This window comes from Hemitrygon akajei, chromosome 1 (genome assembly GCF_048418815.1).
Source record: "Hemitrygon akajei chromosome 1, sHemAka1.3, whole genome shotgun sequence".
Lineage (NCBI taxonomy): Eukaryota > Metazoa > Chordata > Chondrichthyes > Myliobatiformes > Dasyatidae > Hemitrygon > Hemitrygon akajei.
The window spans coordinates 68722113-68748349 of record NC_133124.1 but is presented as its reverse complement, the minus strand read 5'-3'; the positions used below and the strand labels follow the sequence as shown (position 1 = coordinate 68748349).

Sequence of the window (26237 nt, the reverse complement as noted above, 5' to 3'; positions counted from 1 at the left end):
GGGGAGCAGAGTCTGAGAGAGTGGGGGAGCAGAGTCAGTGGGGGAACAGTCAGAGACAGTGAGGAACCATAGTCAGAGAGAGTGAGGGAACAGTCAGAGAGAGTGGGCGAGTAGAGTCGGAGAGAGTGGAAGCAGCGTCTCAAGGTGGGGGAACAGAGTCAAAGAGAGTGGGGCAACAATCAGAGAGTTGGGGGAACAGAGTCTGAGAGAGTGGCGGAACAGATTCAGAGAGTGAGAACAGAGTCAGAGAGAGTCGGGGAGCTGAGTCAGAGTGGGGGAGCACACATCAGAGACAGTGGGGGTGCAGAGTCAGAGAGTTGGGGGAGCAGAGTCTGAGAGAGTGGCGGAACAGATTCAGAGAATGAGAACAGAGTCAGAGAGAGTCGGGGAACAGACAGCAGAGGGAGTGGGAAAACAGAGAGAGAGTGGGGGAGCAGAGTCAGAGAGAGTGGGGGAGCTGAGTCAGAGTGGGGGAGCACACATCAGAGACAGTGGGGTTGCAGAGTCAGAGAGAGTGGGGGAACACACGACAGAGAGAGTGGGGGAACAGTCAGAGAGAGTGGTGGGAGAGTCAGAGAGAGTAGGGGAGCTGTGTCAGAAAGAGTGAGGGAACAGTCAGAGAGTGGGGGAACAGTCAGAGAGAATGGGGGAGCAGAGTCTGAGAGAGTGGGGGAACAGAGTCAGAGAGAGTCGTGGAAAAGAGTCAGAGAGAGTGGGGGGAGAGTTAGAGAGAGTGGGGGAGCAGAGTCAGAGATAGTGGGAGGAGAGTCCGAGAGAGTAGTGGAGCAGTCAGAGAGAGCGGGGGAACAGTCAGAGAGAGTGGGGGAACAGTCAGAGACAGTGGGGGGTGAGTCAGAGAGAGTGGAAGCAGTGTATGAGAGTGGGGGAACAGTCAGAGAGAGTGGGGTGTGAGTCAGAGAGAGTGTGGGAACAGTCACAGAGAGTGAGAAAACAGAGAGGCAGTGGCGGTAGAGATTCAGGGAATGAGAACAGAGTTTGAGAGAGTGGGGGAAAGTCAGAGAGCGTAGGGGATCAGAGTCGGAGAGAGTGGGGGAGCAGAGTCAAAGAGAGTGGGGGAGGAGTCAGAGAGAGTGGGGAGCACACATCAGAGAGAGTGGGGGAACAGTCAGAGAGAGTGGGGGGAGAGTTAGAGACAGTTGGTGAAACAGTCAGAGAGTGTGGGGGGAGAGTCACAGAGAGTGGGGAAGCAGTCAAGAGAGAGTGGGAGCAGAGTCAGAGAGAGTGGAAGCAGCGTATGAGTGTGGGGGAACAGACAGAGAGAGTGGGGGAACAATCAGAGAAAGTGGGGGGAGAGTCTGAGAGAGTGGGGGAGCAGAGTCAGAAATAGAGTGAGACAGAGTCAGAGAGAGTTGGGAGCACATGGCAGAGAGAGTGGGAGCAGAGTCAGAGAGGTGGAGGAACAGTCAAAAAGAGTGGGGGGAGAGTCAGAGAGAATGGGGGAGCAGAGTCAAAAAGAGAGTGAGAACAGTGTCAGAGAGAGTGGGGGAAACAGAGTCAGAGAGAGTGGGGGAACAGAGCCAGAAAGAGTGGAAGCAGCGTATGAGTGTGGGGGAACAGACAGAGAGAGTGGGGGAACAATCAGAGAAAGTGGTGGGAGAGTCTGAGAGAGTGGGGGAGCAGAGTCAGAAATAGAGTGAGACAGAGTCAGAGAGAGTGGGGGAGCAGTCAGAGAGAGTGGGGCGAGAGTCAGAGAGAATGGGGGAGCAGTGTCAAAAAGATAGTGAGAACAGTGTCATAGAGAATGGGGGAGCAGAGTCAGAAAGAGAGTGAGAACAGTGTCAGAGAGAGTGGGGGAAACAGAGTCAGAGAGAGTGGGGGAACAGAGCCAGAAAGAGTGGGGGAACAGAGAGAGTGGGGGAACAGAGTCAGAGAGTGGGGGAGCAGAGTCAGAAAGAGAGTGAGAACAGTGTCAGAGAGAGTGGGGGAAACAGAGTCAGAGAGAGTGGGGGAACAGAGCCAGAAAGAGTGGGGAGGCAGAGTCAGAGGGAGTGTCAGCAGCGTCTGAGGGTGGGGGAACAGAGTCATAGAGAGTGAGAACAGAGTCAGAGAGAGTGGGGGAGCACACCACAGAGAGTGTGGGGGAACAGTCAGAGCAGGGGAGCTGAGGCAGAGTGAGTGAGAACACAGAGAGACAGTGGGGGTGCAGAGTCAGAGAGAGTGGCGGTAGAGATTCAGAGAGTGAGAACAGAGTCAGAGAGAGTCGGGGAACAGACAGCAGAGAGAGTGCGGGAACAAAGTCAGAGAGTGGGGGGAGAGTCAGAGAGAGTAGGGGAGCAGAATCAGAGAGAGTGGGAAAAACAGAGAGAGATAGAGAGAGTGGGGGAGCACACATCAGAGACAGTGGGGGTGCAGAGTCAGAGAGAGTGGGGGAGCACATGACAGAGAGTGGGGAACAGAGAGAGAGAGTGGGGAAACAGTTCAGAGAGAGTGGGAGAATAGAGTCAGAGAGAGTGTGGGAATAGAGTCAGAGAAAGTGGGGGAACAGAGTCTGAGAGAGTGGGGGAGCATAGTCAGTGGGGGAACAGTCAGAGACAGTGAGGAACCATAGTCAGAGAGAGTGAGGGAACAGTCAGAGAGAGTGGGCGAGTAGAGTCGGTGAGAGTGGAAGCAGTGTCTCAAGGTGAGGGAACAGAGTCAGAGGGAGTGAGAACAGAGTCAGAGAGAGTGGGGGAACACACCGCAGAGAGTGTGGAGGAACAGTCAGAGCAGGGCAGCTGAGTCAGAGAGAGTGAGAACACAGAGAGACAGTGGGGGTGCAGAGTCAGAGAGAGTGGCGGAACAGACAGGAAAGAGTGTGGGGGAACAGTCAGTGCAGGGGAGCTGAGTCAGAGAGAGTGAGAACTCAGAGAGACAGTGGCGGTAGAGATTCAGAGAGTGAGAACAGAGTCAGAGAGAGGGTCGGGGAACAGTCAGCAGAGAGAGTGCGGGAACAAAGTCAGAGAGTGGGGGGAGAGTCAGAGAGAGTAGGGGAGCAGAATCAGAGAGAGTGGGAAAACAGAGAGAGAGAGAGTGGGGGAGCAGAGTCAGAAAGAGAGTGAGTACAGAGTCAGAGAGAGTGGGGGAGCATAGTCAGTGGGGGAACAGTCAGAGACAGTGAGGAACCATAGTCAGAGAGAGTGAGGGAACAGTCAGAGAGAGTGGGCGAGTAGAGTCGGAGAGAGTGGAAGCAGCGTCTCAGGGTGGGGGAACAGAGTCAAAGAGAGTGGGGCAACAGTCAGAGAGGTGGGGGAATAGTCAGTGAGAGTAGGGGGTGAGTCAGAGAGAGTGGGGGAACAGTCAGAGAGAGTGGGGGAATCAGAGTCAGAGAGAGTGGGTGAAACAGAGCCAGAAAGAGTGGGGGAACAGAGAGCGAATGGGGGAACAGAGTCAGAGAGAGTCGGGGAACAGTCAGAGAGAGTGGGGGTAGAGTCAGAGAGAGAAGTGGAGCAGAGTCAGAGAGAGTGGGGGAACAGAGTCAGAGAGAGTGGGTGAACAGAGAGCGAGTGGGGGAACAGAGTCAGAGAGAGTGGGGGAAACAGAGTCAGAGTGAGTGGGGGAACAGAGCCAGAAAGAGTGGGGGAACAGAGAGCGAGTGGGGGAACAGAGTCAGAGAGAGTGGGGGGAGAGTCAGTTAGAGTGAGTGAAAAGTCAGTGAGAGTGGGGGAACAGAGTCAGAGAGTGTGGGGGTACAGCGTAGAGAGAGTGGGGGAACAGAGCCAGAAAGAGTGGCGGAACAGAGAGAGAGTGGGTGTACACACCGCAGAGAGTGTGGGGGAACAGTCAGAGCAGGGCAGCTGAGTCAGAGAGAGTGAGAACACAGAGAGACAGTGGGGGTGCAGAGTCAGAGCGAGTGGCGGAACAGATTCAGAGAGTGAGAGCAGAGTCAGAGAGAGTCGGGGAACAGACAGCAGAGAGAGTGGGGGAACAAAGTCAGAGAGTGGGGGGAGAGTCAGAGAGAGTAGGGGAGCAGAATCAGAGAGATTGGGAAAACAGAGAGAGAGAGAGGAGTGGGGAGCACACATCAGAGACAGTGGGGGTGCAGAGTCAGAAAGTTGGGGGAGCAGTGTCTGAGAGAGTGGCGGAACAGATTCAGAGAGTGAGAACAGAGTCAGAGAGAGTCGGGGAACAGACAGCAGAGAGAGTGGGGGAGCAGAGTCAGAGAGAGTGGGGGAAACAGAGTCAGAGAGAGTGCGGGAGCTGAATCAGAATGGGGGAGCACACATCAGAGACAGTGGGGGTGCAGAGTCAGAGAGAGTGGGGGAACACACGACAGAGAGAGTGGGGGAGCAGAGTCAGAGTGGGAGCAGAGTCTGAGAGAGTGGGGGAACAGAGTCAGAGAGAGTGGGGGGAGAGTTAGAGAGAGTGGGGGAGCAGAGTCAGAGATAGTGGGAGGAGAGTCCGAGAGAGTAGTGGAGCAGTCAGAGAGAGCGGGGGAACAGTCAGAGACAGTGGGGGGTGAGTCAGAGAGAGTGTGGGAACAGTCATAGAGAGTGAGAAAACAGAGAGGCAGTGGCGGTAGAGATTCAGGGAATGAGAACAGAGTTAGAGAGAGTGGGGGAGAGTCAGAGAGCGTAGGGGATCAGAGTCGGAGAGAGTGGGGGAGCAGAGTCAAGGAGAGTGGGGGAGCAGAGTCAGAAAGAGAGTGAGAACAGTGTCAGAGAGTGGGGGAAACGGAGTCAGAGAGAGTGGGGAGCACACATCAGAGAGAGTGGGGGAACAGTCAGAGAGAGTGGGGGGAGAGTTAGAGACAGTGGGTGAATCAGTCAGAGAGTTTGGGGGGAGAGTCACAGAGAGTGGGGAAGCAGTCAAGAGAGAGTGGGAGCAGAGTCAGAAAGAGTGGAAGCAGCGTATGAGAGTGGGGGAACAGACAGAGAGAGTGGGGGAACAATCAGAGAAAGTGGGGGGAGAGTCTGAGAGAGTGGAAGCAGCGTATGAGTGTGGGGGAACAGACAGAGAGAGTGGGGGAACAATCAGAGAAAGTGGGGGGAGAGTCTGAGAGAGTGGGGGAGCAGAGTCAGAAATAGAGTGAGACAGAGTCAGAGAGAGTGGGGAGCACATGGCAGAGAGAGTGGGAGCAGAGAGAGAGGTGGGGGAGCAGTCAGAGAGAGTGGGGGGGGGGAGTCAGAGAGAATGGGGGAGCAGAGTCAGAAAGAGAGTGAGAACAGTGTCAGAGAGAGTGGGGGAAACATAGTCAGAGAGAGTGGGGGAACAGAGCCAGAAAGAGTGGCGGAACAGAGAGAGTGGGGGAACAGAGTCAGAGAGAGTGGGGGAACAGAGCCAGAAAGAGTGGCGGAACAGAGAGAGTGGGGGAACAGAGTCAGAGAGTGGGGGAGCAGAGTCAGAAAGAGAGTGAGAACAGTGTCAGAGAGAGTGGGGGAACAGAGCCAGAAAGTGTGGCGGAACAGAGAGAGTGGGGGAACAGAGTCAGAGAGTGGGGGAGCAGAGTCAGAAAGAGAGTGAGAACAGTGTCAGAGAGAGTGGGGGAAACAGAGTCAGAGAGAGTGGGGGAAACAGAGTCAGAGAGAGTGGGGGAGCACATGACAGAGAGTGGGGAACAGAGAGAGAGTGGGGAAACAGAGTCAGAGAGAGTGGGGGAACAGAGCCAGAAAGAGTGGCGGAACAGAGAGAGTGGGGGAACAGAGTCAGAGAGTGGGGGAGCAGAGTCAGAAAGAGAGTGAGAACAGTGTCAGAGAGAGTGGGGGAACAGAGCCAGAAAGTGTGGCGGAACAGAGAGAGTGGGGAAACAGAGTCAGAGAGTGGGGGAGCAGAGTCAGAAAGAGAGTGAGAACAGTGTCAGAGAGAGTGGGGGAAACAGAGTCAGAGAGAGTGGGGGAGCACATGACAGAGAGTGGGGAACAGAGAGAGAGTGGGGAAACAGTTCAGAGAGATTGGGAGAATAGAGTCAGAGAGAGTGTGGGAATAGAGTCAGAGAAAGTGGGGGAGCAGAGTCTGAGAGAGTGGGGGAGCAGAGTCAGTGGGGGAACAGTCAGAGACGGTGAGGAACCATAGTCAGAGAGAGTGAGGGAACAGTCAGAGAGAGTGGGCGAGTAGAGTCGAAGAGAGTGGAAGCAGCGTCTCAAGGTGGGGGAACAGAGTCAATGAGAGTGGGGCAACAATCAGAGAGTTGGGGGAGCAGAGTCTGAGAGAGTGGCGGAACAGATTCAGAGAGTGAGAACAGAGTCGGAGAGAGTCGGGGAGCTGAGTCAGAGTGGGGGAGCACACATCAGAGACAGTGGGGGTGCAGAATCAGAGAGTTGGGGGAGCAGAGTCTGAGAGAGTGGCGGAACAGATTCAGAGAGTGAGAACAGAGTCAGAGAGAGTCGGGGAACAGACAGCAGAGAGAGTGGGAAAACAGAGAGAGTGGGGTAGCAGAGTCAGAGAGAGTGGGGGAGCTGAGTCAGAGTGGGGGAGCACACATCAGAGACAGTGGGGGTGCAGAGTCAGAGAGAGTGGGGGAACACTCGACAGAGAGAGTGGGGGAACAGTCAGAGAGAGTGGTGGGAGAGTCAGAGAGAGTAGGGGAGCTGTGTCCGAAAGAGTGAGGGAACAGTCAGAGAATGGGGGAACAGTCAGAGAGAATGGGGGAGCAGAGTCAGAGTGGGAGCAGAGTCTGAGAGAGTGGGGGAACAGAGTCAGAGAGAGTGGGGGGAGAGTTAGAGAGAGTGGGGGAGCAGAGTCATAGAGTTGGGGGAGCAGAGTCTGAGAGAGTGGCGGAACAGATTCAGAGAGTGAGAACAGAGTCAGAGAGAGTCGGGGAGCTGAGTCAGAGTGGGGGAGCACACATTAGAGACAGTGGGGGTGCAGAGTCAGAGAGTTGGGGGAGCAGAGTCTGAGAGAGTGGCGGAACAGATTCAGAGAGTGAGAACAGAGTCAGAGAGAGTCGGGGAACAGACAGCAGAGAGAGTGGGAAAACAGAGAGAGAGTGGGGTAGCAGAGTCAGAGAGAGTGGGGGAGCTGAGTCAGAGTGGGGGAGCACACATCAGAGACAGTGGGGGTGCAGAGTCAGAGAGAGTGGGGGGTGAGTCAGAGAGAGTGGAAGCAGTGTATGAGAGTGGGGGAACAGTCAGAGAGAATGCGGTGTGAGTCAGAGAGAGTGTGGGAACAGTCATAGAGAGTGAGAAAATAGAGAGGCAGTGGCGGTAGAGATTCAGGGAATGAGAACAGAGTTAGAGAGAGTGGGGGAGAGTCAGAGATCGTAGGGGATCAGAGTCGGAGAGAGTGGGGGAGCAGAGTCAAGGAGAGTGGGGGAGCAGAGTCAGAAAGAGAGTGAGAACAGTGTCAGAGAGTGGGGGAAACAGAGTCAGAGAGAGTGGGGGAAGAGTCAGAGAGAGTGGGGAGCACACATCAGAGAGAGTGGGGGAACAGTCAGAGAGAGTGGGGGGAGAGTTAGAGACAGTTGGTGAAACAGTCAGAGAGTGTGGGGGGAGAGTCACAGAGAGTGGGGAAGCAGTCAAGAGAGAGTGGGAGCAGAGTCAGAGAGAGTGGAAGCAGCGTATGAGAGTGGGGGAACAGACAGAGAGAGTGGGGGAACAATCAGAGAAAGTGGGGGGAGAGTCTGAGAGAGTGGGAGAGCAGAGTCAGAAATAGAGTGAGACAGAGTCAGAGAGAGTGGGGAGCACATGGCAGAGAGAGTGGGAGCAGAGTCAGAGAGGTGGAGGAACAGTCAGAGAGAGTGGGGGGAGAGTCAGAGAGAATGGGGGAGCAGATTCAAAAAGAGAGTGAGAACAGTGTCAGAGAGAGTGGGGGAAACAGAGTCAGAGAGAGTGGGGGAACAGAGCCAGAAAGAGTGGAAGCAGCGTATGAGTGTGGGGGAACAGACAGAGAGAGTGGGGGAACAATCAGAGAAAGTGGTGGGAGAGTCTGAGAGAGTGGGGGAGCAGAGTCAGAAATAGAGTGAGACAGAGTCAGAGAGAGTGGGGAGCACATGGCAGAGAGAGTGGGAGCAGAGTCAGAGAGGTGGGGGAGCAGTCAGAGAGAGTGGGGCGAGAGTCAGAGAGAGTGGGGGAGCAGAGTCAGAGTGGGAGCAGAGTCTGAGAGAGTGGGGGAACAGAGTCAGAGAGAGTGGGGGGAGAGTTAGAGAGAGTGGGGGAGCAGAGTCAGAGATAGTGGGAGGAGAGTCCGAGAGAGTAGTGGAGCAGTCAGAGAGAGCGGGGGAACAGTCAGAGACAGTGGGGGGTGAGTCAGAGAGAGTGTGGGAACAGTCATAGAGAGTGAGAAAACAGAGAGGCAGTGGCGGTAGAGATTCAGGGAATGAGAACAGAGTTAGAGAGAGTGGGGGAGAGTCAGAGAGCGTAGGGGATCAGAGTCGGAGAGAGTGGGGGAGCAGAGTCAAGGAGAGTGGGGGAGCAGAGTCAGAAAGAGAGTGAGAACAGTGTCAGAGAGTGGGGAAACGGAGTCAGAGAGAGTGGGGAGCACACATCAGAGAGAGTGGGGGGAGAGTCAGAGAGAGTGGGGGGAGAGTTAGAGACAGTTGGTGAAACAGTCAGAGAGTGTGGGGGGAGAGTCACAGAGAGTGGGGAATCAGTCAAGAGAGAGTGGGAGCAGAGTCAGAGAGAGTGGAAGCAGCGTATGAGTGTGGGGGAACAGACAGAGAGAGTGGGGGAACAATCAGAGAAAGTGGGGGGAGAGTCTGAGAGAGTGGGGGAGCAGAGTCAGAAATAGAGTGAGACAGAGTCAGAGAGAGTGGGGAGCACATGGCAGAGAGAGTGGGAGCAGAGAGAGAGGTGGGGGAGCAGTCAGAGAGAGTGGGGGGGGGAGTCAGAGAGAATGGGGGAGCAGAGTCAGAAAGAGAGTGAGAACAGTGTCAGAGAGAGTGGGGGAAACATAGTCAGAGAGAGTGGGGGAACAGAGCCAGAAAGAGTGGCGGAACAGAGAGAGTGGGGGAACAGAGTCAGAGAGAGTGGGGGAACAGAGCCAGAAAGAGTGGCGGAACAGAGAGAGTGGGGGAACAGAGTCAGAGAGTGGGGGAGCAGAGTCAGAAAGAGAGTGAGAACAGTGTCAGAGAGAGTGGGGGAACAGAGCCAGAAAGTGTGGCGGAACAGAGAGAGTGGGGGAACAGAGTCAGAGAGTGGGGGAGCAGAGTCAGAAAGAGAGTGAGAACAGTGTCAGAGAGAGTGGGGGAAACAGAGTCAGAGAGAGTGGGGGAAACAGAGTCAGAGAGAGTGGGGGAGCACATGACAGAGAGTGGGGAATAGAGAGAGAGTGGGGAAACAGAGTCAGAGAGAGTGGGGGAACAGAGCCAGAAAGAGTGGCGGAACAGAGAGAGTGGGGGAACAGAGTCAGAGAGTGGGGGAGCAGAGTCAGAAAGAGAGTGAGAACAGTGTCAGAGAGAGTGGGGGAACAGAGCCAGAAAGTGTGGCGGAACAGAGAGAGTGGGGAAACAGAGTCAGAGAGTGGGGGAGCAGAGTCAGAAAGAGAGTGAGAACAGTGTCAGAGAGAGTGGGGGAAACAGAGTCAGAGAGAGTGGGGGAGCACATGACAGAAAGTGGGGAACAGAGAGAGAGTGGGGAAACAGTTCAGAGAGATTGGGAGAATAGAGTCAGAGAGAGTGTGGGAATAGAGTCAGAGAAAGTGGGGGAGCAGAGTCTGAGAGAGTGGGGGAGCAGAGTCAGTGGGGGAACAGTCAGAGACGGTGAGGAACCATAGTCAGAGAGAGTGAGGGAACAGTCAGAGAGAGTGGGCGAGTAGAGTCGAAGAGAGTGGAAGCAGCGTCTCAAGGTGGGGGAACAGAGTCAAAGAGAGTGGGGCAACAATCAGAGAGTTGGGGGAGCAGAGTCTGAGAGAGTGGCGGAACAGATTCAGAGAGTGAGAACAGAGTCGGAGAGAGTCGGGGAGCTGAGTCAGAGTGGGGGAGCACACATCAGAGACAGTGGGGGTGCAGAATCAGAGAGTTGGGGGAGCAGAGTCTGAGAGAGTGGCGGAACAGATTCAGAGAGTGAGAACAGAGTCAGAGAGAGTCGGGGAACAGACAGCAGAGAGAGTGGGAAAACAGAGAGAGTGGGGTAGCAGAGTCAGAGAGAGTTGGGGAACAGTCAGAGAATGGCGGTAGAGTCAGAGAGAATGGGGGAACGGTGTCAGAGAGTGAGGGAACATAGTCAGAGATAGTGGGGGAACAGTGAGAGAGTGGGGAACAGTCAGAGAGAGGGAAAACAGAGGGAGTGAGGTAGTACACGTCAGAGACAGTGGGGGTGAAGAGTCAGAGAGAGTGGGGGAACAGTCAGAGAGAGTAGGAGCAGAGTCTGAGAGTGTGGGGGAGCACACGGCAGAGAGGATGGGGGTGCAGAGGCAGAGAGAGGTGGGGAACAGAGTCAAAGAGAGTGGGGGAACAGAGTCAGAGAGAGTGAGGGAATAGAGTCAGAGAGCCACAGAACATGGAAACTGACCTTTAAGCCCAACCGGTCTCTGGCGACTAAGTTTTCTGTCTAAATTTGTTGTGTGTGTCCTCTTTTGGCCTAAATCTCTCTAAACATAGAACATTCAACTGAACTTACTAAACCAATCTCTCCTACTGGGAGTGCAGGGTGCCTTGTAGACATTCCCTTCAGCAACAAGTCTACCCCTCTGGATACTGCCGTGGTGGGTGGTAACCACTCAGAGCCCAGTTGGAGCAGGCAGGGCAGTGGAATTCAGACTGGCTCTGCCACTCATCAGCCAGGGTAGTGACATTCGGACTGGCCCAGCGACTCAGCAGGCAGGGCAGTGGAATTCGTACAGTGTGAAGTGATTGTGAGACGTGTGTGTGTGAGGTGACTATGAGAGAGAGTGAATGTGATGTGACTACTGTGAGTGTGGTGTAATTGTGTGACAAGTGTGAGTCTGATGTGATTGTGATACCAGTGTGAGCATGATGTGATTGTGAGATGTGTGAGTGCGGTGTGTGGCCAGTGTGAATGGTTATGGATTGTGATGTGACTGTGTGACCAGTGTGAGTGTGATGAGACTGAGACAAGTGTAAGTGTGATGTGACTTTGAGACCACAGTAAGTTTGATGTGATTGTGTGAATAGTGTGAGTGTGATGTGGCCCTGAGTCAATTGTGAATGTGATCTGACTGTGAGACAAGTGTGAGTGTGATGTGACCCTGAGACCAGTGTGTATGTGATGTGTCTGTGAGACCAGTGTTAGTGTGAGGTGATTATGAGACAGTGTGGTGTGACTGTGGGACTGTTGTGAGTGTGATGTGACTGTGATGTGATTGTGAGACAACTCTGATTGTGATGTGACATTGAGACCAGTGTGTGTGTGATGTGAATGTGTGACCAGTGTGAGTGTGCTGTGACTGTGAGACCAGTGTGTGTGTGATGTGAATGTGTGACCAGTGTGAGTGTGCTGTGACTGTGAGACCAGTGTGTGTAATGTGACTGTGAGACAGTATGTGTGTGATGGGACTGTGAGACCAGTGTGTGTGTGTGTGTGTGTGTGTGATGTGACTGTGAGACCAGGTTGAGCGTAGTGACCCTGAGACCAGAGTGAGTGTGATGTGACTATGTGAGCAGTGTGTGTGTGATGTGATGGTGAGACCAGAGTGTGTGATGTGACTATGTGAGTAGTCTGTGTGTGATGTGATTGTGAGACCAGAGTGAGTGTGGTGTGACCCTGAGACCAGTGTGAGTGCGATGTGGCTGTGAGACCAGAGGGAGTGTAATGTGACTGTGAGATGTGTGTGTGTGTGATGTGACTGTGAGACCAGTGTGTGTATGATGTGACCCTGAGATCAGTACGAGTGTGATGTGACTATGTGAGCAGTCTGTGTGTGATGTGATGGTGAGACCAGAGTGTGTGATGTGACTATGTGAGCAGTCTGTGTGTGATGTGATTGTGAGACCAGAGTGAGTGTGGTGTGACCCTGAGACCAGTGTGAGTGCGATGTGGCTGTGAGACCAGTGTGTGTATGATGTGACCCTGAGATCAGTACGAGTGTGATGTGACTATGTGAGCAGTCTGTGTGTGATGTGGCTGTGAGACCAGAGTGAGTGTAATGTGACTGTGAGATGTGTGTGTGTGTGTGTGTGTGTGTGTGTGTGTGTGTGTGTGTGTGTGTGTGTGTGTGTGTGTGTGGTGTGTGTGTGACTGTGAGACCAGTGTGTGTATGATGTGATGTGGCTGTGAGACCAGTGTGTGTGTGTGTGTGTGTGTGTGATGTGACTGTGAGACCAGGTTGAGCGTAGTGACCCTGAGACCAGAGTGAGTGTGATGTGACTATGTGAGCAGTGTGTGTGTGATGTGATGGTGAGACCAGAGTGTGTGATGTGACTATGTGAGCAGTCTGTGTGTGATGTGATTGTGAGACCAGAGTGAGTGTGGTGTGACCCTGAGACCAGTGTGAGTGCGATGTGGCTGTGAGACCAGAGTGAGTGTAATGTGACTGTGAGATGTGTGTGTGTGTGATGTGACTGTGAGACCAGTGTGTGTATGATGTGACCCTGAGATCAGTACGAGTGTGATGTGACTATGTGAGCAGTCTGTGTGTGATGTGATTGTGAGACCAGAGTGTGTGATGTGACTATGTGAGCAGTCTGTGTGTGATGTGATTGTGAGACCAGAGTGAGTGTGGTGTGACCCTGAGACCAGTGTGAGTGCGATGTGGCTGTGAGACCAGAGTGAGTGTAATGTGACTGTGAGATGTGTGTGTGTGTGATGTGACTGTGAGACCAGTGTGTGTATGATGTGACCCTGAGATCAGTACGAGTGTGATGTGACTATGTGAGCAGTCTGTGTGTGATGTGATTGTGAGACCAGAGTGAGTGTGGTGTGACCCTGAGACCAGTGTGAGTGCGATGTGGCTGTGAGACCAGAGTGAGTGTAATGTGACTGTGAGATGTGTGTGTGTGTGTGTGTGTGTGTGTGTGTGTGTGTGTGTGATGTGACTGTGAGACCAGTGTGTGTATGATGTGACCCTGAGATCAGTACGAGTGTGATGTGGCTGTGAGACCAGTGTGAGTGTGGTGTGACTGTGAAACTATGTGATTGTGAGCTGAATGTGAGACCTGTGTGACTGTGATGTGTCTGTGTGCTCAGCATGAGTGTGATGTGACCGTGAGAGCTCTGTGAGTGTGAGGAGTGTGGATATGTAGCTGAGTGTGAGACTGTTTGGTGGTTCCAGCTCTCATACGTGGAGCTCTGCCGCCCCCCAGTGGTTTTATCTATTCAGCACCTCAGCTCCCACATTAACCCCTCGCCTGAACATGTCCTGGTGTCTGTCTGCACTGAGAATGATACCTACCATGCTCCATGGGCCCAAGTACCAGGTACCTTCCACTCTCTGTCCCTATCTCACTCTTCCCATCCCTTGCCCTACCTCCCTCCTTGTCTTTTTTCCACTCTGTCTGCCTCTCTCCCCTCCCACTCCCCCCTCGACATGAATCCGTAGAAGAGGGTCCTTCTGATGGGGCCACAAATCATTCCGAGTTGATCGGTTAATGTCTGTCTCTGCCCAGAATTTCAGATGTGAGTTTGAGTCTGAACTCCAACTGTAGGTTTACATTCAGGGAATTAATTTGCAGATGTTGTTGATAAGAGGGCTGGATATTGAGGGAATCTCACAGATTGTGTGTGGCTGTTGGTGCTCTCCTGACCCATTGTAACTACAGACCCAGAGATGAGATTGTCCATTAACACTGGGGTAGGGTTGGTGACACATCGAGTGTGTCCTCACACCCAAACACTTTTTGTGCTCCCCCAACACTGTCCTACGCATAGTCAGATCACACACACAGACATTGTGCTCATTCACGCAGAATCCTGCACAAACACACCCAACTCAGTGCTCCTTACACACACAGGTCCTTTTGCACACACATCCATGCACTTGGACAACTGGTGTCTGGAGAAACCATGTCTGTGCAGACACACACGTGTGAATGGTGTGAGAATGCACACTGTCGCACTCATGCACAGACACATCCTCACAGTGATGCCTCCACACACACAAACACAACTTCATAGTGACACACCCCCTCATACAGTGACACTCGCTTTCACACTCACACAGATACACACCCGTGCACCCAGTCACACACTGTCACTCACACACACAGTGACAGCGCCATTCCCGAGAATACTCACGGGGGTCAGCTTCAGGTCTTGGAGGGTGTCATCCATGTAATGAAACTCAGTGAGGCCTGCCTGCACCATCTGGTGACGCAGTTCCAGCAGCCGTCCCGCCAGCGCCTGCAGCAGCTCGTCCACCAGCTGCCACTTCTGTGGCTGCGCCAGTTGGTCCTGCAGCAGCTGAAGCTTCCGGAAGATCCGCACGTACTTGATGAACAGGTTGTGTTGGTGTCGGAACTCCTCGAGCTGGCCATCTGCTCCGGCACTTTCGGACTCCAGCTGCAGGATCTCCTCGACACCTTGCTGTGCACGACGCCATAGCTGTTGGTAGGTGCTGAGGGATAGAGGACAGAGTCAGCCCCACACCTGTATCCCGGGGGTCAGTCTCCCCACACATCTGTACCCCAGGGGCCAGCCATCCCGCACAACTCACCTGTGGGACATGACTGTGAACTTATAAGGTCCCTCAGCTGCTGGTCAGTTACTGGTCACTGCTGGTGTCTGCTGGTCAGTTACTGGTCCCTGCTGGTCAGTTAGTGCTCTCTGTTGGTTAGTTGCTGCTGTTCCAAATCTCTCTGTTGATCTGAGGGGGGAATTGAAATTTCTGTGTGACAGGCTGTATGTGGTCAGTGGGAGTGCCCCTGCCAAACTCAACCCAAACCCCTCTGCTACCCTCATCCACCCACCAGATACTCCCTCCCTGGGTCGTTCTTTCGCACCCATAGCTTCCCCAAAACCAACTCTGCCTCACTAACCATACCAGATCCATCTCCCTGTCATTCACAAACCCCCTCCCCTGTCCGCACTCTCCTCTCTTCATCCCTCCTCACCAAACCTCCCCGCCTGTATATACACCCCACGCCCCCGCTCCGGGTTCTGTTTACAGGTAGCCCTGGAGACAGACAATGGGAACTCCATGTTCACCACAAGCTCTGTGTGGTGTGCAGCACTCTGCAGATGCTGGAATCTGAACTATCTGAGGAACTCAACAGGTTGGGCAGCATCTGTGGGGGGAGATTCACAGCCAGTATCTTGAGTCGAGACCCTAGATCTAAACTGAAGGATAGAGAGGAGATTCTCAGTGTAAGGTGGTAGGCAGGTAGGGGAGTGGAGGGAAAGAGAGGAGGGATGAAGGAGGGGAGGGGTGGAAGGAAGAGAGAGGAGAGGGGAGGTAGGAGGGAGAGTGAGGAGAGAAGAGGGAGGGAGAGAAGGGAGGAGTGGAGGAGGGAAGAGGGTGTGGGAGGAAGGAAGAGGGACTGGAAGAAGGGTGGGTTGAGAAGGGAAAGGGAGGAGAGTGGAGTGGAGGAAGAAGGAGGTTTGGGAAGGGAGAGGTGGGAGAAAGATGGAAGGAGTAGGGAGGAGGGAGGGAGAAGAGGAAGGAGTGGAGGAGGGACGAATGGAGAAGAATGGAGAAGGAGAGGAAGGAGGAGTAGGGGAGGGAGGGAGAGAAGGGGTGAGCTGGAGGAGGGAGGAGTGGAGGTGATGGAGCAGAAGATGGTGTCCCACCGAGATCCTTTGCAGCTTCACTTCTGCTGCTGGTCAGTGAATGCAGAGGCTCTTGTGCCGGTGGGCAAAGGTATCCTGGGCATCTGGTGTAGGTCCACATCTGCACCGTGGGGAAGGTTCAGATGTGATGTAGTGAGAGTTCAAGGCCAGTGTGTTCCTCTCAGGGTGAAGCACAATGACTTAGACGCTGAGGGATGGATAAAGAGAAAAGGTAGTGAGATACTCCTCAAGGATGCATGCTTAGCCCACTGCTCTACTCTCTCTACACTCATGACTATGTGGCTAGGCACAGTTCAAATGCCATCTATAAATATGCCAGTAATACCAATGTTGTTGGCAGAATCTCAGATGGCTACAAGAAGTTCAGGAGCAAAATAAATCGCTGGTTGAGTGGTTTTGCAACAACAACCTAGCACTCAATGTCAGCAAGACCAAGGGATTGATGTGGTCTTCAGGAAGGGAGGTCAGGGGAGCACACACCAGTTGTCATTGAGGAGTCGGTGGTGGAAAGAGTGAGCAGCTTAAATTCCTGGATGTCAACATCTCAGATGATGAATGCTGAAGCAAACGTGTAAAAATCACATCGGTGGATGTACTTCATTAGGAGTCTGAGGAGATCTGGCATGTCAACAAAGACTTGCAAATTTCTACAGTGGAGAGCATTCTGACTGGTTGTACCAGTGCCTGGTATGGAGGCTCCAATGACAGGATCACAAGATGCTGCAGAGGGTTGTAGGCCCAGCCAGCTCCACCACGGGAAAGGTCGGGTACGGGCAGAGTTGAGGTGTCAGGGCTCAGACTCGAGCATATCAAAGCAGCAGGGCCGGGGTCCGAGAGCAAGGAATGACCCAAGGTTTGGATGATTTAGGCACCGGGCCAGATTGAAAAGGTCAGGGCATCAGGGCTGGAGGCGATGGACGGACTCTGTGAGGTTTACTCTTCTCTGCACAGAACTGTGACTTCCAGACTTCTGAATCGGCTGTGGACTCACTCCCGTGAACTTCAGTTCTGATTGCTATTTGTTTATCTTTATTGTTTGTACGATTGAAACCCCCCCCCCCCACCGCCACACATGCATTGGGTATTTGAAGGTCTTCATTTGTTTTAATGGGTTGTATTGGGTTTTTTTTTATACCTGCCTGTAAGAAGACAAATCTCATGATTGTATAAAGTATATATACTTTGACAATAAATATACTTTGAACCCTCCCCACCATTGAGAGCATCTGCAAGAAGGTCATGTCATCATTATGGACCTTTGTCACCTGGGACATGCTCTCTTCAGGTTACGACCATTGGTGGGGGGGGGGGGGGAGGAGGTAAAAAAGCCTGAAGACCCACACTCAGCATTTTAGGAACAGCTCCCTCCTTCTGCAAGTCAGATTTCTGAATGTCTGTGAACACTACCTCACTATTCCCTTTTTTTGCATGGTTTATTTTTTTATAATTTATAGCAGTTTTAATATCTTTGTACTGTTCTAATGCTGCAGAATGACAAATTTCACATCATATGTTAATGATAGTAAACCTGATTCTGATTTGTTCATTGACTTTGAGGGAGATGATCAGACTTGGGGGGGTGGGGGGGTGTTCTGGTGAACCGCCGGACCGCTGGAGAACTGGAGCCACGTGCCCAGGTCTGGGGACCCAGAGCTGCTCCATCTGGTCCGCGGGACAAGGTGACCCTGAGGAGTGCGGACCTGTGACCCTGAGGGTGCGATGGGGATCAGCATCTGCAGCTCTAATCCGCGGATTGTCTCTGAGTGATCACTGCCATTCCAGGAAGGATCATGGCTTAGGTGCTTGGTGACAAGCTGTAATCAACATCTGCCAGCTGTTCCAGGCACAGTCCGATCCCACAGCTGCTCAGCACAGAAAGCCCAAAGCCCAAATCTAGAGGCTTCCTGGGGCTCTCTGAGGGAAACGGATGACTCACTTCACAAATTTAACAAATTTCACGACACGTGCCGGAGATTATAAACCCGATTCTGATTCACTTCTGATCCAACAACCCAACAGCAGCACTATCCAATCTGCCATCCTCACAGATACAGAGCTGGCATTGTCACCGGAGCCACACAATGATGGGTCTTGGGTAAAGGTCAAGACCTCCCTTGGTGTGATGCTCGCTCAGTACCACTCTCATGAAGTGTGAAGCTCCCTCAGCATCAACCCTCCAACAGTAGAAAGAGGGTCCCAGCAAACACGTGGGGAGGGATTGAGGATCCAGGATTTGATAGAATTACACAGCATGGAAACAGAGCTCCCACCAACACCTGCTCTACACCCTCCCCTGCCGTGGCGATTCACATGCTGGTCCTGCTTCTTCCTAAATGCATTCCAGACTCAACCTCCCTAGGGGAGGAGTGGGGGGGGGGGTGCAGAGAGATGCTCCTCCCCAGGTCCCCTCCAAGCCTCTTCTCTCTCACCGTGAACCCATGCTCTCTGGTTATGTTGCAGAGTCATGGAGTTCTCTAGCCCTTCGGCCCAACCCATCCATGCCAACCACGCTGCCTGGTCCCTTTTGTCCATATGGCCCAATTTCATCTAAACCTTGTACCTGTCCAGATGTTTAAAAAATATTATATTGTACCTGCCTCTACCACTTCCTCTGACAGCTGATTCCACTTACCCAAGACCCTCTGTGTGAAAAACTTGCCCCTTAGATCTATTCTAAATCTTTCCCCTCTCATCTTAATCCTGTGCCTTCAAGTTTTATACCCCCATTTGCCTTATCTACTCCCCACCCCCATGGTTTTCTTAACTCTAGAATGTCACCCCTCAGCCTCCCTCTCTCCAGGGAAAATAGTCCCAGCCCGTCCAGTTTCCCCTTATAACTGAAGCGCTCCAGTCATGCCAACATCGTTGTGAAACGTTTCTGCATTCTTCGCAGAAAATGACATCCTTCCTATTGCTAGATGACCAGAGCTACACACAATTCTCCAAGTGTGATCTCATTGTTAACTTGTACAGCTGTAACATAACATCCTAGCTCTTCTTCTGATTGTCCTGACCAAGTGTACCATACATTATTTTCGCTAGCCTATGTCATCACTTTTAGGGACCATATACCTGTACCCCTTGGTCTCTCTGTTCTGCAACAATCTCCACAGCCCTGCCATTCACTATGAAGGCCCTGACCCGGTTTTACAAAATGCTTCACTTCAAACTAAATTCAATCACCCATTCCTTTGCCTGCATTCCCAGTTGATCAAGGTCTTGTTGTAGACATGGACAACCTTCTACAATGTCCACTACATCATCTGGACCCAAATTACATTTCATCCGAATCACTAATATAAATGACAAACAACAGGGGACCCAGCACTGACACCTGCGTTACACTGCTGGTTACTGGCCTCCAGTCTAAACAACAACCCTACAATAACTCCCTGACCCCTATCAATGAGCCAATTTTGTACCCAGCTAACTAGCCAACCCTGGATTCCATGTGATTTCACCTTCCAGACCAGCTGACCATGTGGGACCTTGTACACCTGCTACCCTGCCCTTGTCAAACCTTTCAGTCACTTCTTCATAGAACTGAACATCTCAAGTACAGGAAATGTCACGTGGAACCCTGAAGCCTCATCATTCAGAGGCAGAAGCTCAGTGTTCAGTGTCTCAGTAGGGTCCAGGCCAATCCTATACCTCACCCGGTCTCTACCCAATTCCTAGCCCTGCCCTCTATCCAGCCAATCCTAGCTTTGGCATCTCTCCAGCCAATCCCCAGCCTCGCCCAATCCTGAGCCTGGTTCTCTCCCCATCCAAACCCGAATTTCACCCTCTTTCCAGTCAATTACAAGCCAAGGTGCAACAATGACCCAGCAACCCTATACCCACCAACTCATGAACAGGAATTGTCTCTGGATACAGAGGTCATTTTGCCCCATGTTCTGTACTAGGTACCAGGTGAGGGGTCATAATTCACCAGGATCTAGTCAAATAAAGTTCCTGAGCAGCTGACAGGCTGCAAACTCTACCTTTCTGAGGGGAGAATATTCTTTCTCTCTCTCCCCCCCCCACCCCTCTTTCCACCCTTTCCCCTTGATCTCTCTCTCTCTCATATTTCTCTATTGTTACCCTTTCTTCCCCATCTCTCTCTCCTCACTCCTTTCCCTCTCTCTGTCTCTCTTAAATCACTTTCTCTTTTGTTCCTTTTCCCTTTCTGATTTTTTCTTTCACCTCATTCTTGTTCTTCCTCATTCTTTCTTTCCACCATCAGTAAGTCAGGAGTGTGAAGGATGTCTCTCCCCGAAGTAGTGGTGTTACGTAAGTCTAGGCTGAGGGGAAGGAGTTTGAGGGGAATCTGAGGGCGAATAGGTTACACACAGACTGGGAAATACCTGGAACCCACTGCCAGAGGAAGTCTCTGAGACTTGACATACACATACACAGGCAGGGCATAGAAGGAGATGGTCCGAACCCTTGCTGGGTGCCCTGGTTTCTGTGGCTCAGTGCCACTGGGTGTCATGTCCAGCAATACGTGCAAGTGCCTGTTCCCTGGCCACAGAAATCCTTTGGAGGGATTGACCTCATGCACCCATGGGATGTGTCCCAGATGAAGGTGGGCACAGGTGAAGCTTGGAGTCAGTGGGCATGTTCTGGGAGTTTGTTGGGCAGATCAAAGAGGTGACCAGTCCCCTGGATGTCGGGACTTGGCGGGGGGCTTTGTTTGCAGCTCAGGATGTCCCACTGCTGTGGCCACTGTTGGACCCTGACCATGGTCCACCATCTCTGCTGTGCTCTGAGTCAGCAGGAAGGGGTGCAGAGGAGTTACAAGAGAATGTTACCAGGATTGGAAGGCTTGAGTTATGAGAGACTGTCCAGGCAAGGACTGATTTTCCTGGAGCGAAGGAAGAAGAAAAATGACCTTATAGAGATTTATAAAATCATGGGGCATGTAGATAAGATGAATGTTCACAGTAGGGGAGTCCAAATCTAGAGGACACGTGTTTAAGATACAAGGTGAGTGATTTAAATGGGACCTTAGAGACAAGTTTTTCACACAGAGGGTTGCAGGCATGTGAAACGAGCTGCCAGAAAAAGTGGTCGAGGCAAGAACAATAACATTTAACAGACATCTGGACACTGATAGGAAAGGTTTATGGGGATATGTGCCTAACACTGGCAAATGGGACTAGCTCAGTAGGCATCTTGGTTAGCATGGACCAGTGGGCTGAAGGGCCTCTTTCTGTGCTGTAGGGCTCTGTAACTCTAAGAATGCACTAGTCACATCTTGCCTCCTTTCTGCTGACGGCAGGGACCACTCTCTCTGTGACTCTATGGTCTGCTCATCCCTCACTCCCCGTCCCATGATACGTTCCCCTATAACTACAGGTGTGTAACAATGTCCTCACACCTCCTCCCTCACCACCGGGGAACCAAACAGCCTTCCATGCTGAGGCAGAGTCTGATATTGCAGACCATCTATTCCCCCAAAGACCCCCACCCCACCCCCAAATTCCTCCAGCAGTTTGATTGTTGCCTGATGGGAGGAGGTGACTACAGTGGAGAGGGTGCAAAGATTCACCAGGAGGTGACCAGGCATAGAAATTTATAACTGGGGGAAAGACGGGAGGGGCCCAGGACTTTTACTCTGGAACAGAGGAGATAGAGGGGTCAATTGGGCTGAGATGAGGGTCAAAGACCGGGGATAGAGTTTTAAAATGGTCAGTAGAGGGGAGATGTGCCCCCAGAGAGAGGTGGGATGAGAGAGACAGAGACCCCAATCACTGACCCCAGACCATCAGAGACATGGACCCTTGAAGCAGGGTTAGTCTGGACTGAATGGTCTCTTACTGCACTCTCTCCCCCTCTCCTCACCTCCGGGCACCGAGGGGTTAACCGCCCCGCCCCCGGACCTCCCGCTCGTCAGACCGAGCTAAGCCGATTCCGGGAGAGCCTTGGACCCACTGCCTCGGCGCTGGGAGAGGAACTAGGACTCGGAGCCAGTGGGTGACAGGTGGAGCGCTGCGGGACGGAGGGAGCGGGGTCCTTGCTCAGGTGGGGTGGTATCCTAGGTCTCCTTCAGTGGATGAATGTTGTTTTCTGGTATTTCAGTCAGGTAAAGCATGTGGTGAGTCAGTGAGAGGGTTAGAGAGGTCCCACGGTCCGTAATTGGGGAAGCAACAGGCAAAAGGACAACGTGGGTATCCAATCCGGCGCCCAGTGTCCCCGAAATCATCATCAACATAGAGAGCCAGTGTGTGAATGCGACCGACCCACCCCCAGGGAGGGCCCCCCCCCCCCGTGATGGTCCCGGGTGTGGGACATTTCCCTCCGGCGAGGCTCCGTGTGTAGTTCCTGTTTCCCCGCCCCCCACTCGCACTTTGAGAGTCCGTGTCTGGGTCAGTCGCTTGGCGTGTTTACCAGGGTATGAGTGAACATTATTTTCTCGTTGTGTCTGCAGAAAGGCTCTCTCTCTCTCTCCGTCTGGACCATGCTCTATCTGCAAGAACATCGGCCCCCATAACAGGTGCTGTGCCGAACATCTCATTGCTTCTGGGATCCGCCTGTGCCTCCTCGCTCACACCGAGACGGCCCGTGACTGTCTTTTTCCACTGCTCTGCCCAAGCTGGCTCTGGAACCTCGCACAGACGATGCCAATCCGGAGAGGTCATGTTGCTCCTCAGAACACATTCCTGGACACCATTATCCGTCGGCTGGAGTGTCGGAGTAAGTGTCCGCCAGACTGAGTGGTCAGGGGAAAGGGGAGAGGCAGGCGATATGTGGGAGAGAGAGTTAACGTTCCTAGGCAAACCGAACTCCTGACAGGGAGGAGAGAAAGTTAATACTGGGCAAAGAAAGTTACGGAGAGAGAGAGACACTGGGAATGGTGGGGGAGAGGCAGTAAGAGTTTACACAGTTAGGGGTGGGGAAAGCGGTGAGAGATGGGAGCGGCTTTTCAGACAGGAATAGAAAATGGAGAGAGGGAGAGAGAACAGGAGGGAGTTGAGCAGAAAGAACAGTTCTGAATCGTGGCGGACTCGGGCAGAGCGTGGCCGGAGCCGAAGAGGCTGACGGAGGGGGATGGATAGAGTCTCCATGAACACGGTACAGATCTCTGGTAAACACGAAGAGTATGGTTGGACGTTGAGGAGAGGCCAACTCCGCGCTCCAGGACTGATGATCTGCGTCAGTTTGTGTGGGAGGAAGGGGGGGGGGGTGGTGGCAGAGAGTAAAGTGAGGGGCGGGGTTGGGGGAGAGGGGGAGAGTGGGAGCACGGGATAGAAAGAGACAAAAGAGAGGAGAAAGAGTGTCAGAGCTACAGCTCTGAAAGCAGTCCTTTCAGCCCAATCTGTCTGTGCTGAACAAAATGCCCGTGTAAGACAAACTCACTTGTCATACCAGTCTCTCTCCTGGCCAAGTGTTGTTTTTAATGTGCCTGCCTCTACTACTTCCTCTGGCAGTTCGTCCCATATCTCCACCACCCTCTGTGTGAAAACCTTGCCCCTCTCCTCTCCTTTAACCCTTCTTACCTTAGATCTATGTTCTTTGTTTTTGGCTCTCCTAACTCTGGGCCACTCACCTTATCGATTTTATAAACCTGGAGTTGTAGAGCTATGCAGGCCCTTCGGCCCAACTGGACCATGCTAACTACAGAGCCCATGCAGCTAGTCCCAATCCCCCGCATTCGGCCCAGATCTCTTTAAGCTCTGCCACCCCCAGGGCATCCTCTAACTGATTCAAATGACACATTTCACTGTATGTGACAAACACAGCTAATCGTTATCTTTATCTTTAAATGACCAAGCTTGGCCATCCTCTCCCGAAAACTCAAGTCCTCCAGTCCAGGCAACGTCCTCATGAATCTTCTCTACACTATTTCCAGTTTAAGTACAGCTTTCCTATAACAGGGTGACCAAAGCACTCCAAGTATGGCCTCGCTGAAGACCGTACAACTGCATCATAATGTCCCAGGTCCTGTATAAGTGCCCTGTCTGCTGAAGGCCAGTGTGCTAAATACCCTTTTCACCACCCTGTCTGCCTGTAACACTGGTTTCAATCAGCCATGTACGAGTACTCCTCAGTCCATCTGTTCCAATACACTCCCCAGTGCCCTTCCATTCACAGTGTGTCCTACACTGGTTCGACTTCCCAAAATACATCAGCTCGCACTTACCTGTGTCTAAATCCATTTGCCCAATTTTTCAGGATTCCTGTGTAATCCATGATCACTGTCAACAACACGTCCTAATTTCATGCCATCCACAAGTTTACAGACTGAGCCTTGCACCCAATTCATTTATGCAAACAAAGGTCCCGGCACTGCCCCTGAAGCACACCACAAGTCATGGTCTCCATTCTGAGAAACATCCTTCACCGCCACGCTCTCTTTCCTGCCTCTCAGCCAATTCTGAATCTACTTAACTAAATCTCCCTGGATTCAATGTTCCAAACCCGCAGATCGGCCCCTCCCCTCTCTCTGACCCCTGTGCCTGCCCCTCCCTGCCATCTTAAGATGTCTGACCCCTCTGATTGCCCTCGCCATGACCACTCCTTCCGTCCTTCCCCTTCCCTACATGGCCTGTGCACGTATAGCCACCTTGCACCCTTCCCCACTCCCCCGTGCTCGGATGTGAGAGCAGGAGCTCCCTGTGCTCTTGCGGTGTGACTGAGCTGAAGGAAGCTGCTGAATAATGCAGGTGCCACTCCGGGCCACTCTGCAGACACAGGTAGGAGTGCAGTAAATATTTTAACAAGGTCGTAGAGGAGATTGTGCTGAGTGCCCTTGGGGAAGGGGCGACATTCAAACCCTACTCTCAGATATCGCTGTCTGACACGCTTCAGTGACAGCGCGTCACTTACCATCAGGGAGTTGGAGCAGGAGAGGGATCAGTCTTTAAATGCCAGACACAGCACTGTAAGCCCCCTCCACCGTCTCTACCACTCCACACCCCTCAATACTGTCCATCACACACACACTCCCTCCATACCGTCCATCACACACTCCCTCCATACCGTCCATCGCACACTCCCTCCCTCCATACCGTCCCATCGCAAACTCCCTCCATACCGTCCCATCACAAACTCCCTCCGTACCGTCCATCACAAACTCCCTCCGTACCGTCCATCACAAACTCCCTCCGTACCGTCCATCACAAACTCCCTCCGTACCGTCCCATCACAAACTCCCTCCCTCCATAACGTCCATCACACACTCCCTCCATACCGTCCATCACACACTCCCTCCATACCGTCCCATCACACACACCCTCCCTCCATAACTTCCCAACACACTCCCTCCCTCCAAACCGTCCATTACACACTCCCTCCATACCATCCCATCACACACTCCATCCATACTGTCCATCACACACTGCCCCCATACCATCCATCACGCACTCCATCCCTCCATACCTTCCCATCACACTCCCTCCCTCCATACCTTCCCATCACACACTACTTCCCTCCATACCGTCCCATTACATACTTCCTCCATACCGTCCATAACACACTCCATCCCTCCATACTGTCCCATCACACACTCCCTCCCTCCATACCGTCCCATCACACACTCCCTCCCTCCATACCATCCCATCACAAACTTCCTCCATACCGTCCCATCACACACTCCCTCCGTACCGTCCATCACACACTCCCTCCATACCATCCATCACAAACTTCCTCCATACCGTCCCATCACACACTTCCTCCGTACCGTCCATCACACACTCCCTCCATACCATCCATCACAAACTTCCTCCATACCGTCGCATCGCACACTCCCTCCATACCGTCCCATCGCACACACCCTCCATACCGTCCCATCGCACACTCCCTCCATACCGTCCCATCACACACTCCCTCCATACCGTCCCATCACACACTCCGTCCCTCCATACCGTCCCATCACACACTCCGTCCCTCCATACCGACAGTCACACACTCCCTCCCTCCATACCGTCCCATCACACACTCCCTCCCTCCATACCATCCCATCACACACTCCCTCCATAGCGTCCCATCACACATTCCCTCCGTACCATCCATCACACACTACCTCCCTCCATACCGTCCCATCACACACTCCCTCCCTCCATACCATCCCATCACACACTCCCTCCATAGCGTCCCATCACACATTCCCTCCGTACCATCCATCACACACTACCTCCCTCCATACCTTCCCATCACACACTACTTCCCTCCATACCGTCCCATTACATACTTCCTCCATACCGTCCATAACACACTCCATCCCTCCATACTGTCCCATCACACACTCCCTCCCTCCATACCGTCCCATCACACACTCCCTCCCTCCATACCATCCCATCACAAACTTCCTCCATACCGTCCCATCACACACTCCCTCCGTACCGTCCATCACACACTCCCTCCATACCATCCATCACAAACTTCCTCCATACCGTCCCATCACACACTTCCTCCGTACCGTCCATCACACACTCCCTCCATACCATCCATCACAAACTTCCTCCATACCGTCGCATCGCACACTCCCTCCATACCGTCCCATCGCACACACCCTCCATACCGTCCCATCGCACACTCCCTCCATACCGTCCCATCGCACACTCCCTCCATACCGTCCCATCACACACTCCCTCCATACCGTCCCATCACACACTCCGTCCCTCCATACCGTCCCATCACACACTCCGTCCCTCCATACCGACAGTCACACACTCCCTCCCTCCATACCGTCCCATCACA

The 26237-nt window shown here is 52.9% G+C and overlaps 2 protein-coding genes across 6 annotated transcripts in view; one reads left to right on the top strand and one right to left on the bottom strand.

Annotated features, from left to right (window-relative positions):
- The window catches only part of LOC140731464 (dynein regulatory complex protein 11-like), a 182379-nt gene extending 167760 nt beyond the window's left edge, over positions 1-14619 (bottom strand). Inside the window, exons 1-2 of the mRNA XM_073053341.1 lie at positions 14482-14619; positions 14064-14382 (exon numbers count right to left, since the gene is read on the bottom strand). Coding sequence (XP_072909442.1) covers positions 14064-14382; positions 14482-14492 — 330 coding nt within the window. The 5' untranslated portion in view covers positions 14493-14619. The remainder of the gene's footprint in view (positions 1-14063; positions 14383-14481) is intronic.
- The window catches only part of LOC140727475 (voltage-gated inwardly rectifying potassium channel KCNH6-like), a 286713-nt gene that overhangs the window by 188536 nt on the left and 71940 nt on the right, over positions 1-26237 (top strand). Inside the window, exons 1-2 of one of the 5 annotated variants that reach the window (XM_073044826.1) lie at positions 21507-21560; positions 21967-22232. In XM_073044826.1, the coding sequence (XP_072900927.1) occupies positions 22157-22232 (76 nt within the window). In that variant the 5' untranslated portion in view covers positions 21507-21560; positions 21967-22156. Of the gene's footprint in view, positions 1-21506; positions 21561-21841; positions 22233-22506; positions 22624-26237 lie in introns of those variants that run through there. The other 4 variants (XM_073044805.1, XM_073044815.1, XM_073044861.1 and 1 more) reach the window with 4 other exon arrangements.